The sequence below is a fragment of the Sminthopsis crassicaudata genome, chromosome 5 (assembly GCF_048593235.1).
Source record: "Sminthopsis crassicaudata isolate SCR6 chromosome 5, ASM4859323v1, whole genome shotgun sequence".
NCBI classification, from domain to species: domain Eukaryota; kingdom Metazoa; phylum Chordata; class Mammalia; order Dasyuromorphia; family Dasyuridae; genus Sminthopsis; species Sminthopsis crassicaudata.
Window position 1 is genome coordinate 16,760,868 of NC_133621.1, and position 16,149 is coordinate 16,777,016.

Below are 16,149 nucleotides of genomic sequence, written 5' to 3' on the forward strand. Positions count from 1 at the left end.
TTAATGAATTATGGGAGCTCCAACAATATGGCTGGCAGCTGTCCGAGGAAAACCATGAACTCGGTAACTTAACATCGACCATCTGATGGGCTTTGGGGTTCCTAAGTGCCGGCAACAGCATCAAAGCCCCTGTCGAGGACCTGTTGAGAAGTGTGACTGACCAGAAACCAGATCAACAATCACGGGAGCTGTAAGTTGGCATCCGGTCCAAGGCCCTCAAGCTAAGACAAATGTTAGAGGTAGGATTGGGATATAGGTGCAGAATTCAAATCTAGTGGACATTCTAGATGTAGGGACATGGAAAGGAAAAAAGAAAAGGAAGAGGAGGAAAAGAAGGAAAAAAGGAGAAAGGAAAAAAGGAGGAAGAGGAAGAGAAGGAAAAAAAGGAGGAGGAAGAAGAGGAGAAGGAAAAAAGGAGAAGAAGGAAAAGAAGGAAGAAGGAGTAGAAGCAAAGAGAAGTTGTTTTTAATCTCAAGTTTACTGAGATAGTTCAGTTTGTTCATATTGAAGGACCTTACTGATCCCAACAGTGACAAGAAATACCACAGCTTCACATTACAGAAGCCAAGCCAAGCATTAGGAACAGAATCCCAGAGGCCAGGGCTTTCGTCGGCCCGTGTTTGTTGCTGCCGCTCTCCTTCCAAGCTTTATATCACAAAGGGGTGAGTTTCATCTTGTTTTGCTATCATTGTGAGATACTCACTATATGATGTCTGGAATGGCCTAATAGTAATGGGAATCATGTTAACAGCATATTGGACTTGTAAAAATATTCTTGGGAGGATGTAATGCCCTGTTAATTATCCAGATGTGAAAAAAGCACAATGAAAATGGACTTAAAGGAACTTGTAATTATGGGCACTGTCTGACTTTCCTGTCTTACATGTTTCAACAAAATCCACGTCAAGCTTATTAGCCCCCTGCCACTGGTGCCGTTTGAGAAGAGCTGGTTTCATGTCTGCAGTCAAGATTCAATCCACCCCCTCCAGAAAAAAAAAGAAGAAAGGAAAAAACCCAGTGTCGAAGAATAAGGCTCTAATGGAAGCAGTCTCCTCTTACAGGAATTTCACATGTGTTAGCACTTACTCTGCGTCGGCTCCATTTCTTAGGGAGGTTTAGAAGGAAAAAATAATGGAGAAATGGATACGATTACCCTCCTCCTGCATTCTCATCCTTTCTCATTAGATTTCATAAGGTAAGGGGGTTCGTGCCCGGGAACACTTCCCCGGATGGTGGAGATACCTAGAAGGCTGCGGTCCGGCATCAGTGGTCCGCAGCCTCTCACGACCCAGCCTGATGCAAAAGGGCGACGCTCCCTCAGAGCGGGGACGAAGGCCCGATACGATGCTCAGGGCCGATGGGCTGGCCTGAGCACAAGGGACGTGGCCCGTTGTTTTGCCCATCCGGTTACTGTTGTGAATTTTTGCTGAAATGGAGTTGAAGGAACTGGGAAAAGTTCACCAGCGTCGCCCTCCTTCAATCAGCATCTCTCTTGCTTCCTCCCATCCCACCCCATTTCCCAGGAGGAGCTAAGCTGAGAAAGCCCTGATGGACTAAGCTCAGACTAAGCTCTGGGCAGCCTGCTGAGCCATAACCTTTGATGGAGTCACCCCGAGAGCTGAGGAGGGAGGAGGGCAAATGAGCTGACCCGGATTTATCATCTACTTTCCCAAACAACACAGAGGGAAGGCAGGGGTCCCTAAAATTGATGAGAAACCTCGGCAGGATTTAAGGGGCAAGCCCACACTGACGTGACCAGCCTGAGGTGCCACAGGGAGAGGATGGGGGCCGTTAACTTCGCCGAGTGCTGGGAGATGCCCTCCCAGGAGGGCAGGGGTGTGATATTCCAGTGGGGCCGGTCCCCAAAATTAATGGATGAGAAAAGCTGGATCTTCGGCGATGTGGTCAACGCCGCCACCTCCCAGACATTTCTAGACCATGTGTCATGTAATCTGAAGACCACACTGCAGCAATTTGGGGAAAGAAAGGAGGGGGGAAGGGGGGCTTTCCCTCACCTAAAAGTCTCCTATTTCTTTTGCACAGGGAAAGAACAAAAGGAGACCAACAGGACTCAGCATATGGAAAAAAGCATCTTGTTCCCCGGCCAACTTTCTCACTGCTCAGCTGGCTGGGACTGAGCGCTCTCCCCTACATGGAGATTTTTCTGGTGATTTCTTCTTGTGTTTGTCTGGGAAGCTTTCCCTGGCAGAGGGAGGAGAGATGCCCCATCACCTGCACTTCCAGTATCCTTGGTACTGTGCCGGATGGGCCCAGCATGGAATCAGGGGAAGCAGAGCCTGGTTTGTGGTTCTGCCCCAAAGTGGCCACTAATCTCACTTCTCAGCATGAAGGCCCCAGTCACCCTTAGGATACACTGCCAGGCTGCTTCCAGACTCACCCAGACATCTTCTGGCTGACAGGGACTCACAAGAAACTACGGCTATGGAGAATCAGAATGAGGGAGAAGAAAGGGGAATACAATATGCACACCCTGTGACTACAAAAATGTAAACGGACCTAACCTTCCTAACTGTGTGACCCTGGGCAAGCTACTTAACCCTAATTGTCTCAGCAAAAAAAAAGTGTAAATGGAAATAACACAGATAAAAGCAAATGTGATGTTTCTACTGACCAAATCTGGCCTCTCTGAAGATGTGGGTAGCGGTGTGTCTGACTCAGCTGACATTTGGACCCTCTAGTTTATTCTGTTATAAGGGACAGCTACAGAAGGGGGGCGGTTTAGGAAGTGAAGGTGATGTAAAAACAAAAGATAGCACTGGTTTTTTAAGCAATGCATTCCCATGTAGCTATAAATCAGACTCCAAACAATGCCAGAGAAAGGAGTTGTGGGATAGGTGTCAGGGGTTAATGGTGATTTGCATACGAGAGGCATCAGTTGTGCAGATACGTGATCAAAAAATGGGGCAGCCTGGTCATGGAGCCAAAAAGGACGGCTACAAGCTGGACCCAGGGAATGGAAAAAGGCCGCCTGGAATGCCTCTTAATGGGGCAGGTCCTCCAGGGAAGAGCTGTAGGACATTACAGACATGAGCCACATAGGATAAGGTACCAGTGAGTCACAACCTTCACCAATGGACCAGGGACACACTCAAGTAATTAGATCATTGGTCCCTTGGAACAACTGAAGGGGGGGGTTAGGAACAAGAAACTGGATCTTTTAATGTTTTAAACTCAACAGCTCTTCCCTCACATCGAAATCTTGCTCCAAGCACTTTGCTCAGACAGGAAAAGTTTTAAGAAAATCTACTGCTACTATTGGGCTTATATCCCAAAGAAATACAAAAGAAGAGAAAGGGACCTGTATGCGCCAGAATGTTTGTGGCAGCCCTTTTTGTAGTGGCTAGAAGCTGGAAGATGAATGGATGTCCATCAGTTGGAGAATGGTTGGGCAAATTATGGTATATGAAGGTTATGGAATATTATTGCTCTATAAGAAATGACCAGCAGGATGAATACAGAGAGGCCTGGAGAGACTTAAATCAACTGATGCTGAGTGAAATGAGCAGAACCAGAAGATCACTGTACACTTCAACAACGATACTGTATGAGGATGTATTCTGATGGAAGTGGAAATCTTCAACATAAAGAAGATCCAACTCACTTCCAGTTGATCAATGATGGACAGAAACAACTACACCCAGAGAAGGAACACTGGGAAGGGAATGTAAATTGTTAGCACTACTGTCTATCTACCCAGGTTACTTATACCTTCGGAAGCTAATACTCAATGTGCAACAAGAAAATTGGATTTACACACATATATTGTATCTAGGTTATACTGTAACACATGTAAAATGTATGGGATTGCCTGTCATCTAGGGGAGGGAGGGGATAATTTGGAAAAATGAATACAAGGGATAATGTTATTAAAAAATTACTAATGCATATGTACTGTCAAAAATTTTTATAATTATAAAATTAATTTTAAAAAAAGAAAATCTACTGCTTATTCATACTGCCCCTCTCTGAAAGTCTAGAAGAGTCAGTCAATAAATATTTCATAAAAATAATAATGATAACCATTAACATTTATGTAACATTTGCTATGTGCCAGGAACTGTGTTAAGGACTTTACAATTATTAACTCATCTGATATTCATCACAACACTGGGAGGCAGGTGCTATTACGATTCCATTTTACAGATGAGGAAACTGAGGCAAACAGCAGTTTAGTGGTTTGCCCAGAGCCATGTAGGTAGGAAGGGTCTAATTTTCTGCCACTTTGTACAGAGAAAAGTCCTTCGCAAACGCTGGTTAAATTTGACTGATTTCATTTGGATGAAGCTGATCTTTCTCCTTAAATGTAAGATTAAAGAGGTGTAACTGGAGTTTAGCTGAAAAGGCTGCGGGGTCCTTGAGTTCTGCAAATCCAGTATGAATGAAATGTGTGGAATTCTAGAGACCTTGCAGGTCAGCATTTGCGCTGTGACTCCTAGAGAACTGACCAGGTGCAGGGCGGGGAAGTGATCCCCCCGGATCCCTGGGCCAGCATGGATCAGCCGCAGGCCTGGAACCCAGGGGTTCCCACCCGGGAAGCAGCTCTGGATGGGGGAGAACTCCCTCCTGGTGCCGTAGGCTGCACAGGGACATTCTGGATCAGGGCGGTGAGAACATCGCTCCTCTGTCCTGGTCAGTCCCAAAGTTCTGGGCCCTTTCAGGAACGTGTTCTAGGTGCAAAGAGCAACCCCAGGAAGAAGGGCAGGGCAGGGCAGGGCAGGGGCTTCCACTTCCTTTCCTCTCCTTCCTTCTGAGCCCATTACAAGCTGCCCCCAAGTTCATCCCTCACCCAAAATGGAGCCAACCAAGGTGGCCTCTTAGCTGTCAGCTCCAATGGCCTTTTCTGTCCGTATTCCTTTTGATCTCTGCCACCCTGGACACGATGGGGTCTCTCCTGCGTCTCCTCCCCCTCTCTGACCGCTCCTCCTCTGTCTCCTTTGCCAGATCCCCTCCAGGTCCCACAGGGTTCTCTCCTCCCTCTGCCACATCCCCCAAACCCTGCCAATCCCAGGCTCAAAACCTGCGGGACCTATTTGACTCCTTCCTCTCTCACTCCTCACAGACACTCCATTGTCAAGGCCTGTCTCCGCCATTAAAGTATGAACTTCTCACTATATAGTTTGACATCCATAAAAACTAGTTTTTATTTATTTAATTAATTTGTTAATTATTTATTTTTAAATAGTGAGTTCATATTTTAATGGTGGGGACATGCCTTGACAAATCAGCATGGGCTGATGCAAGAGGTGACAGATCCCCCCAACTAGTAGTCTCCAAGGAGAGCCCCCAGGGTCACACCTTGGAGACATTCTTTCTTCATTATTCCCCTACCGGGGGTTTCTCCCATTCTCCCCCTGTCTGCTCTATTCTTCTCCATTAGAAGATACGCTCCTCGAGGGCAGGAGCTGTCTCTCCTCCTACTTGTAGTTGCATTCCCATCTCTTAGCCCTACACCTGGCCCATAGTAGGTACTTCACGAACGACCTGACTGATTCTCTCTCCAGTCTGGGGAGGTCTGGATGACTGCTGACCTCCCTGCCTCCAGCTCTTCGGTGACAACCCTAAGGCCCTCCCAGCCTGGCCCCTTCCAGGAGTCCCCATGACATCTGTGGGCTGTGACCTAGAGCTCCATTTTCATTATATTCCTTCTCAAAAATCAACATCCATTTTCTACGCTTAAAGAAAACTTGGCAAGGGCCGCCGGACATAATAGAAAAGAGCAATTTGTCCCAAGTTCCAAAGTCAAACCGCCCTGAAATGCATCTAATAAAACTCAGCAGAAGTTCAGCCTTGAGAAGGAACTGCACTGTGAGGGATTCGAGCCTTTCCTTGAACTTCCGTTTGCTTTCCCTCTCTCCATCATTATGATGAAGACTCTTGCCCAGCCCCAAGAGCAAAAATCCCCAGGGAGTTCATTTTTTAAAGAGAAGCTGGGATTTGTCTGAGGAAAATGAGCTCCAGAGATCCGAGTGCCGGCTGCAAGGGCATTTCTTGGAGAAATGAGATTTATTCTGCTGGGAGCATTGCCGAGCAGCAAAGAGCTCCAAAGAAGCAGGTTTTGCCCTGCCTTTGGGGCTTCCCAGGTGGCGGACCTCAGGGCCAGTCGCTTCTACTCTGCCCTCAGCTGTAAAATGAGCCACTGCCGGGGCCATTCTCCCCACACACACACCTTGTCCCTGCATTTAAGTTGTCTGCAGCTTGTGGGCTTTGCTTTGTATCCCCAGCTCCTGGTGCCTAGTGCCCGGCACACAGTAAGCACTTAATAAATGCTTGCTGACTGAGGGGCAAGATGGCAGCACCTGGCCTTCAAGTTTCCATCTGCCTTTGAGTCTATAATGCCAGGAATAATGGGTGCAAGTCCCAGGTCTATGTTCCAGCTCTTGCCCTGCTAGAGACTTTGGGCAAGAAGTCTAACCTTCCTCATCTGCAGGAAAGGAGGGTTCACCCAGTCTATTCAGTTCAAGAAATAATTGAAAGGCAATGGGCAGTGCCACAGGGCACAGAGCACTGGGCTTAGAAGGACATGTCTTCCTCTGACACTTCCTAGATCCTCCTTGCCTCAGTTTCCTCATCTGTAAAATGAGCTGGAGAAGGAAATGGCCAACCATGCCAGTATCTTTACCTAGAGAACCCCCAATGGGGCACAAAGAGTACTGCGGGCCACATCCAAGAAGGGAAAGGCAGCGAAATGGCAGAGAAAGCGGAAAAATAAGCATCTCTGCACAGATCAGACACGCCCAGAGTCGGGTGGGATTATATTCAGAGACTGCCAGCAAACCACCTCAAGGCTGAAGCTTCACCTAACTGCAAAGTCCCTGAGGTTGCACAGGGGGTCCAGGACTGAGCGCCTTGCTTAAGTTTACAACACATTTACAGAACGCAGCTTCTGGCCCCAAAATCTGCCCTTCTTGCTCGTCACTTGCCTGAAGTTCTGCTGGTACCAACGGGACATGGCCCAAGAGGGAGAAGCCATTACAAGCAGCATTTATCCTGTACCTGAAGTTTACAAAATACTCAGCCCAATGAAGGAGGCAAGTGTTACTGACTCCATTTTAACAGATGAGGAAACTGAGGCTTGGAGAGCTGAAGGGATTACACAGGGATCAATGACAAAGTTATCAATGACTTTTGGGGAGGGAGGATGGGGAACCAAAGCTCCGATTTAATCAGTCCTGGGAGTGTGTGGCCAGCCCTGTTGTACATCAGCTGCAACTCCTGCAGGACTGGGGGGAAGGTCACCAACCTGGAGGACACCGAGACCATATCATCCCCTTGTGAGGACTCGGTGAAGTTAATGAAGGTCAGGCGGCCTCCCCAGGAGAGATGGGGGGACTGGCCAATCAGAATGTTTCAGAGGCAGGTCTGGACCGCGGCTCCTGGCCCCTGAGATCAGCCATCCACCGTTACCCCATGCTGAGTATCAATCACCCTAACGGGTATTCATCTGTCAGATCCTTTTAATGTGGTGACTGCCAGAGAGCAGAGGACAGAATATGGCGAGTCAGCAACGCCTTTATTAAGCACCTGCTGTGTTCCAGTATTGGGCTAAATTCTTGGGAAAAGAAAAAGAAAAGAAAATCCCCCAGCTCGAGGAGCTGCTCAATATTAGCTGCTAAGAGATCAAATGAGATAACTAAGCAAAGCAAACTTGAAGCATCCTATGAATGATAATTGTTCTTATTAATGTCATTACAATTAATGTTATGCACAAGGTCATTAAAATGCAGAGTTCCCAATTAAAATCACTGTCTGAAATTAGTGAGAAGTCTTGCCTGTTATGGTCCACAATTGTACTTCGTTCGCAGAATCGCTTGTGGAGCATATTTGTCGCCTTGTGTGACCGGGAGCACCCACCCAGATTTAACCACAAATCCCACCAAGATGAGTGGGATCCCTCGCCATGACTCAGGGATCTGTCCCACACCCGACTGCTCCCAAAGCCCAGGATCAGGGATACTGGGGGCCCCTCCCCGCTGCCGGGGCCAGGCCAGGGTCACCTCCGTGCCAAGACCCTCCCCCAGCTGGTGCTTTCTGCCCCACGAGCTCAAAGAGCCAGCCCGGTGCCTGGCTCAGAGGGGCTCACACTTTTAAAGAAAGTTAATTATGGGAATTAAATGCAGCTTGTTCCCCTTTTTGAAGTTGATTTTTCATGCCTGGAGGAGGGGTGATTTACCAGACACATTTGTCTCGCTTTAGAGAAAATTAATTCCAGTTGGTATTTGGGGCAGGAGGGAGGGGAGATGGAAAGGAGACAAAGATGTTTACTCATTCTCCTCCGAACAGCTTGAAAGCAGACGCTAATAAATTCTGGCTCTGAGCATCTCCGCCGGCCCCGCAGGAACGGGAGGTCGAGCATGCTCTGCCTCCTCTCGCCGTTTATTTTTCCTTTTCCTAAAAAGCTCTCCAGGTAAACTTTCTGCTTCTCTCCCAGTTACTGTGGGCCCTTCGTCACAAAGAAAAATCTCAGGGCTCCAGGCCTGCTCAGAGATGCCCAGACTCAGGAAGGGAGAGTTCCTTCACCTTCCCCAACAAGTCCCTCACTAGCCAGGTAGTGTCCACAGCATTAACCGGGAGCCCTTCGTGTTTCTGGGGACCTCCCAGTCCAACCCTCCCCAGAACTCACTCTCATACCGAGCCAGTTCGACAAAACAAGCACCGGCAAGATGGACCATCATGGAGGCCTTCCAGTCGGAGCTGGAGGGGACCCTAAATGTGTCCACACCACAGGTGTCGGCCTCGAGCTGCCCGCAGAAGGGAGGCAGTCTGAACCAGACTGAAACATTCAGCAAAAGTCAGCAAAAACACACTCCGGCCTAGAAGATGGGAACTTGTGGTTTTCTAAGTCAGAATGCAGCCATTTTATCTGAGTTTGATGCCTCCACTCTACGTGAACCCGCTCATTTTAGAAATAAAAACAGAGCCACAAGACTTGCCCAGAGCGTTTTTACCACCATCCTGCAAGGGCTCTCTGTCAGCGGGTGATGGGACCGGGCTTTCTCTTCCTACAAAACCTGGGGTTTGGTTCCCTAAGACGCACACCGTCCTTACTAGGGACCAGAATGATCCGTGCATCCTGAGTGTTTTTCCCACTACTCTCCACTGTCTCCCAAGCAGGACTGAACTGATGCTCCCATTGCTTCTACCAGGATCTAGCCAGGGACCTCAACAGCTGCTCACCACTAGTGGGCTGGCCTCCACATCTGGGGTGAACAAAGGCCGCCCTAAAAGCGACAGGCCAGTGAGGCTCAGCGTGCCCCAGTGTTGGCTCCCCCAGGCCTCTGTCTGACGTGGAGGACTCACAGCCGTCCCATGGGTTATGCTCATCGCCTCCACTGCAAGGAAGGGAGGAGTCCTTAAGAAGAGGGGTTCCCGAGGCGGACGGGAGCACTTTCTTCCCTAACCTCATTCTCCAGTTTGGTCTCAAAGAAAAGGGGACTGAAGGCCCCACGTCTTCTGGGACAGAAGCCTCTTCCTCAGAACTCAGCAGGTGTCCAGGACAAACAAGCTACGTGGATATAATGGAAACTATTATGCTAGAACAGATGACCAAAGAGAAGATTTCAGCAAGATGGAAGATTTATATGAACAGACGCAGTGGGAATTGGAGAGAATCCGGAGAAAAATGTATACAAGTGCAACTGTTGTAGGGATACACAACTTTGGAAGACTCGATCAGTGCACTGAGCAACGACGATTCCACCGCACTGACAAAGAAGACAGAGAGGGGACCGACTCAAGGTATGGAAAAGGACGATTTATGGACCCAGCCATGCTTAATGTTGATCATTTGTTACAGAGGTTTTATTTTCTCTTTTTTCATGGAGAAAATTAGAAATTTAACACTAGTCAATTGTTTTATTAATTGAAAAATAATTAAAATTTTAAATTTTATTTTTAAAATTTATAGTTTTAAAATGTTTAATTAATTTTTTAATTTTAAATAAAAATTTAAAAATCTACCTAATTTAAATAGCTGACACTTTTTTTCCTCACGAAGACAATGGTGCTATAGAAAGGAGAAAACAGCCATTTCCCCCCATCCTCCCGAAGGTGACCTCATCTTACTAAATCATTTTGAAGGTATGGGGTTCTTTGTGAGAACAAATCTTGGCAGTGGAAAATGCAAAAATAAAAAAAATTTTGAAAGATTCTTTCCCACACACAGGAGGGAATTGCACGCACAAACCCGCCAGGCAGACAGAAGAGACAAGCCAAAATCTCTGTCCAGGACTTGGCAGTCAGTCTCTTTCACAACGTGTCCATGTGATCTGCAAGGAAGGGAATCTTCCCTAAAGGAGGCCTGGGTTGGGTGCACAGACCCTGGAGGAGAAGGTGCCCAGTTACGCTCCGTGGACCCCGCCACGAATGACCAGGGCCTGGGTGAGCTGGCGCCCCCAGCCCTTACCTTAGACGGAAGGATGCGCGGTGTAATTCTAAAACCTGGCTTTTTTCTCTCACAGCCATGGAAACTGGACATTACACGAGCATGAAACAGCCAAACGTGCACAGCCCCCAACTCCTGTCTAAGCCAGTGCACAAGAGTCCGGCGTCAGCTGCCCACACCACTGCCTCCTTCAGTTCCAGCCACTAGGGATTGTGGAGTTTGGTAGGGAACTAGAGGGTACAGCTGTGCTGGGAGGCAGAAAGACCCGGGCTCAAATTCTGCCTTAGATACTTAGGAGCAGCATGATCTTGGGCAAGTTTTCCTCATCTGTAAAATGGGGACAATAATAGTACCTGCCTCCCACAGTTGTCCTCAGGATCAAATGAAATAACATTTGTAAAGTATTTGGCAAACATTAAAGCCCTGAATAAATGCTCACTGTCATAGGAAGGGAACAAGCATGTAGTAGATGCTTATCTAACAGGCGCATTTATTTATAATAGTAATTTTTTTATTTTCAAAGCACATGCAAAGATAATTTTCAATATTCACCCTTGCAAAACCATGTTTTCCCATCTTCCCCCTCCCTTCCCCCACCTCCTCCCCAATATAGGTTAAACATGTGAAATCCTTCTATACATATTTATTAGGCACATTTATTAGGCGCCTATTTAGCAGGCACATTTATTAAGCACCTATCCACCAGGAACATTTATTAGACACCTATCTAGCAGGCACATTTATTAGGCACCTATCTAGCAGGCACATTTATTAAGCACCTATCCACCAGACACATTTATTAGGCGCCTATCTAGCAAGCACATTTATTAGGGAACCTATCCACCAGGCACATTTATTAGGCGCCTATCTAGCAGGCACATCTATTAGGCTGCCTATCTAGCAGGCACATTTATTAGGCACCTATCTAACAGGTACATTTATTAGATGCCTATCTAGCAGGCACATTTATTAGGCTCCTATCTAGCAGGTGCATTTATTAGGTACCTATTTAGCAGGCATATTAATTTGGCACTTATCCACCAGGCACGTTTATTAGGTGCCTATCTAGCAAGTACATTTATTAGGCACCTACCCACCAAGCACATTTATTAGGCACCTATTAGGCATATTTATTAAGTGCCTAGGTGCCACTGTTCCAAACAGTTTACAAACTATCACTTTTGCTTCTTACAAAAAGGGTGTCAAGAAAGGCCTCTCCTAGGAAAGTGGTGCAGGAGTGGAGAAACTGAAGATTCTAAGAAAAGAGGAAAAAAGGGAAAGTGGAGATGGCCTGGAAAGAAGCAGGAGGTGGGAGGGGAGCAGCTAGTGGCAGATCCGGGGTGGATTCTGGGATGCAGGAGAAATGACTGCAAATTCTCATGAGAAAGCAGGACTTTCACTCACCTCCCCAGTGGCGTAGAAATCATTCTTCCTGTATTCTGGAAACAGCTGGAAAAACTGAGTGAGTGCACTGCAAGAAAAAACAAATCCACATAAACCAGGGCCAGGATAAAATTAAACCCCAAGCAGATAAATATCAATAATCCACAAGCATTTAGCAAGTATTCTGAGCAACAGAACCTGAAAAAAAATTAAGTCAGTCCCTGCCCTCAAGGAACTGAGCTTCTCTGAGGGGACAAGATGCTTGCACAAGGATCCACAAAACACACACAAAATGAATTCATGATAATTTCTCGAGGGAAGTCCATTCAAACTGCCTGGGGACTTGTGAGAGCAGCAGGCAGAACTTTGAGCCGCCTCGGTCAGAACAAGCCAGGTGTGAGACACCCGGCTAAATGCCGCTCCGAAGCCCCACGTGTCCAGTGCGACGGAGTCCGTGCTGCAGCGATCGTACAAGCTCGGGGAATGGAGTAAATAGGAAGAGAGCTACAGGCGAAGGCCTGAGAGGAGCAGGGTGGTTCAGTAAATCCTTACTGGCGGGCTAGTTTCACGAGAGAGGGATGAGCAGATCGTCAATATCAAGAAGGCCATTGATGTGATTGAACATATTAATCCACACGGGAGGACGTGTGAGCAGCAGTACAGTTGTATTTCCATACAGGGCAAGGACTTAGACAAAGGTCACATCGGCTGAGTGAATCAGTGTACAGAACAAGGTATTGAGCCACTGAACTGATAAACTGATAAAAATCGCCCCCCCCCCCCCCCCCATGGAGGGTCTCTGAGAGTTCTGTTTGGGAAGCTCTTTCCCTGGGTTGCCTCGTGTGAGCCTCCGCCAGCGCTGTGAGGTGAGGTATTGCACATAGTCTCATTTTACAGATAGGGAAACCGAGTTTCAGCAAGGGTAAGTGACTTGCCCCTGGTGACAGAGCCAGCAAATCTCAGAGGCAGGATTTGAACCCCAAAGTCTCTCAGAGGCTCCCGGCTCCCGTCTGGCCGTGGGAGGGGCCTTGGCCAAGGTCACAGACACCTCGGGGTTCCAGGCTCCTGCCTCCATCCCTCCAGGGGCATCTGGCCGAAGGCCTTGAAAGAGATTTGACCCGTTCCGCCGCGCTCCCCACGGTTCCTCGGGAGACGTCCCCCCAAGCTCTGAGCAAAGGTTTAAGATTTCATTTCCTCCTGTTACTCTATCACCAGAGTGTTCATCAATCATAGGACTCTTTTTTCCCCCCAGAACAAACTGTAATATGATGAAAAGAAAAATACAGGGAAAGGGAAGCGCGGACAGATTCTCTGAATTCTTTGTGCCAGACTGTCAGCCTTCCTCATCTAGCCAGAGCATCTCCAGGGGCTGCTGCGGCGTCCGCGGCCACCCTCGGCCTAGGGGAGAGTGTCACGGGGACTGGGGCGACCCATAAGCCGGGTCCCCGGTGAGCAGCCCCCGCGCCGAGCCCGTCCATCACAAGCTCATCTCTCTCCTGCCTCGTCCCTTCTTCCTCTTCTGAGTGGGGCCTGGCAAGCCCCGGCCCCTCTGGGAGCTCCCCAAGACTCCAGCACCCCCACATGTAGGGATGTGGTCCCCCTCTGGCTCCTCTGGAGCTCCCCCAGACTCCAGCACTCCTCAGCAGCAGGGGGGGATTGTGACCCCCACCTCAGAGGCCCCCTGAGGTTACTCTGCATTGACCATGTCACGTGCACACTCACATGTGTGCAGGACCCCTCTCCTTGAGAAGGCAAGGCCTTTGTGTCCCACCTACCCTGGCACATAGTAGGTGCCTTTACTGACTGATCTATTGGTAAACTGCCCTTTGGATTAAATCTTGTACTACATGAGCCCACACACATACTGTATATTTGGGCACGCAGACATATAAATGCACAACTTATAGTACATGTGTACATATCTATATGTATCTGTCCACACGTGCACACATATATGTGCTCTGGGTTCCATGTTTGGGGGGAGAGACTGTTCCCGACCCCCCAGAAGAATGGAAAGGCCTTGAGGGCAAGGACTGTTTCCACCACGCGGAGGGCCAGGCACGCAGTAGGTGCTTAATAAATGCACTGAACTGAGAAGAGCCTGAGAAAGGGGAGGGGAAAGGGAGCGCTGGGCGCGAAGGGGATTACCTGTGTAGGTCTCTTGCTACGTCATCTTCGTTGGCTGCATATCCCCTGGCATCAGCGGTAAAGCTGAAGCCCGTGCCGGTCTGCAGGGGAAAGAAGGGAGCATCCAGTCTGAGAACAGCATCTTAAAAAGCTTCAAAGACTTTGAGAACGAGTTTAAGGAAGGGGGGAGGAGGAGGAGGAAAAAAGGAGGTGGATGGAAGAAGAAGAGCAGGAAGAGGAGGAAAGGGGAAGAAGAAGGAAGAGGAGGGAAGGAAGGGAAAAAAGAAGAGAAGGATGGAAGAGAGAAGAAAGAGGAGGAAAAAGGGAAGAAGAAGAAAGAAGAGGAGGAGAGGAAGAGGAGCAAAAGAAGAGCAAGAAAAGAAGGAAAAGAGTAAATGTTTATGGCATTCCTGGATTGTACCTTCTTATATCATTTAATACTCAAGATACAAAGTATGAGAGGAAAGCATTATTTTGGCCCTGTGACCACCCAGCTCCAGCCAGTGGGCATCAGAGGAGTGGGTGACCCCAGACCCCTTGAATCCACAGCCCTCTCACTAACTGCTACACCTCCCTACCTCTCTCACTTAGGCAGCAGCTGCACCTCCACAAGATTAACTGCCCCCTCCCCAGTTCATCTGGGACCAGGCAGGGGTCAGACCCCAAATTCAGGCCCTCAACCACTACACTAGGCTAGTATTCATTTTCTCTTCACCTCTTTTAATGTTTTGAGCTGCTTCCCTTTTGCCTTTAATTTCCAGTACTGGTCACAGTGTCTTGGCACCCAGTAGGTACTTAATAAGTGCTGTTTTATTGCTAAGGAGAAGCCAACAAAGAACACACTTATTGGAGATGGTGAGCCCCTTCTCCCAGATGCTGAAATTTGGTGGACAGACATTTGACATAAATAAAGAAGATGGGCGACTGTGCAGTCTGGAAATCATGAGCTCAGATGTGACCCCTTACACACTGTGCGACCGTGAACCGGGCACTCAGGTGCTCATGGCGTCCAAGAAGGGTCACAACCAAAGTGACCAGGTCCAGATTGGGGGTGCTCTACAGGGAGAGACCCAGGAACACAGAAAGGAGGAAGGACTGAGACCAGTTATCACAGAGAAAAACCTAGAAACATAAATTTTCAAATAGATAATAAATATGTTTTCAAATAAATATAAAAGAATTTGTAAGTAAATAAAAACAGGACTGACTACTCACTGGGTTGTCGATGTACAACATGGAAAACTTCGCAGTCCAAGGAAAATCTCGTGCTCGAACTGTTAAAAACATGAGAGGGTCTCAGACCATCACAGAAGTGAACGGGGCCCCACAACTCCCAGGATGGGCTGGAAGACAGAGGCCGGAAGGAGCTGCCCACTGGACTCTGAACCCCCTCTGAGGCACAGGTCGTCCCTGCTCAGACACACTCAGGCCCTTAAGAAGGACTCACTCCTCCTGGCTCATCCAGCCCCCCTCCCCGCCCCAGGGCTCCCTGGCTTCTGACTGCCCGCTGAAGCTGGAGATGGCCAGAGTGATGTGGGAAGGAGCCCGGATCGTGTGAAAGGGAATCCACCTTACAATGTCAAAAACACAAGTGTCCAAGGAGATTATATACAGAGTCATAAACTTCCAATATTCACCAGACTTTTTAAACATGATAATTAAATTTAACAAAGTAGGGACAAAATTATTCTGTTACTTTCCTATCTTTCTAAATGTCTTTTCTGGGCATTTTCCCCTCAATTTTGTCTCAGTGATAATTATTTACCTAAGTCATCATTGCAGCTTGGAGACCCGGCATCATACAGAGCGCTATCCCATCATCCTCCCTCCAGGCCCATCCACTATGATACCCAGCTGTCCATCCCCATTTTATAGATGAGGAAAACTGAGATGGAGTTAAGCGACTTGCCTACGTTCACCCAGCTAGTAAGTGTCTGAGCCTTAATTTGAAGTCAGGTCTCGGACTCCAGGCCCACCGCTCCGTACACTGTGTCTCTTCACTGCCCCTAACTTAATGGGTATATGGCAAAAATCTCAGAGTTGTTTTAATTTGCTTTTTTCTGATCATTAGAGAACTTGGTCACTTTTCTTCACGTGACTGATTTTTTTTTTTTTTGAGAACTGATTGATCTAAATAATGTGAAAATATATTTAATATGATTGCAAGTGTATCAGATTGCTTGCTCTCTCGGGCAGGGGAGAGGGAAAGGAGAAAAATTTGAAGCTCAAAATCTTAA

The 16,149-nt window shown here is 47.9% G+C and overlaps 1 protein-coding gene across 1 annotated transcript in view; it reads right to left on the bottom strand.

Annotated features, from left to right (window-relative positions):
- The window catches only part of CPVL (carboxypeptidase vitellogenic like), a 92,388-nt gene that overhangs the window by 52,021 nt on the left and 24,218 nt on the right, over nucleotides 1-16,149 (bottom strand). Inside the window, exons 5-7 of the mRNA XM_074272222.1 lie at nucleotides 15,128-15,186; nucleotides 13,934-14,013; nucleotides 11,807-11,873 (exon numbers count right to left, since the gene is read on the bottom strand). Of these exons, the coding sequence (XP_074128323.1) occupies nucleotides 11,807-11,873; nucleotides 13,934-14,013; nucleotides 15,128-15,186 (206 nt within the window). The remainder of the gene's footprint in view (nucleotides 1-11,806; nucleotides 11,874-13,933; nucleotides 14,014-15,127; nucleotides 15,187-16,149) is intronic.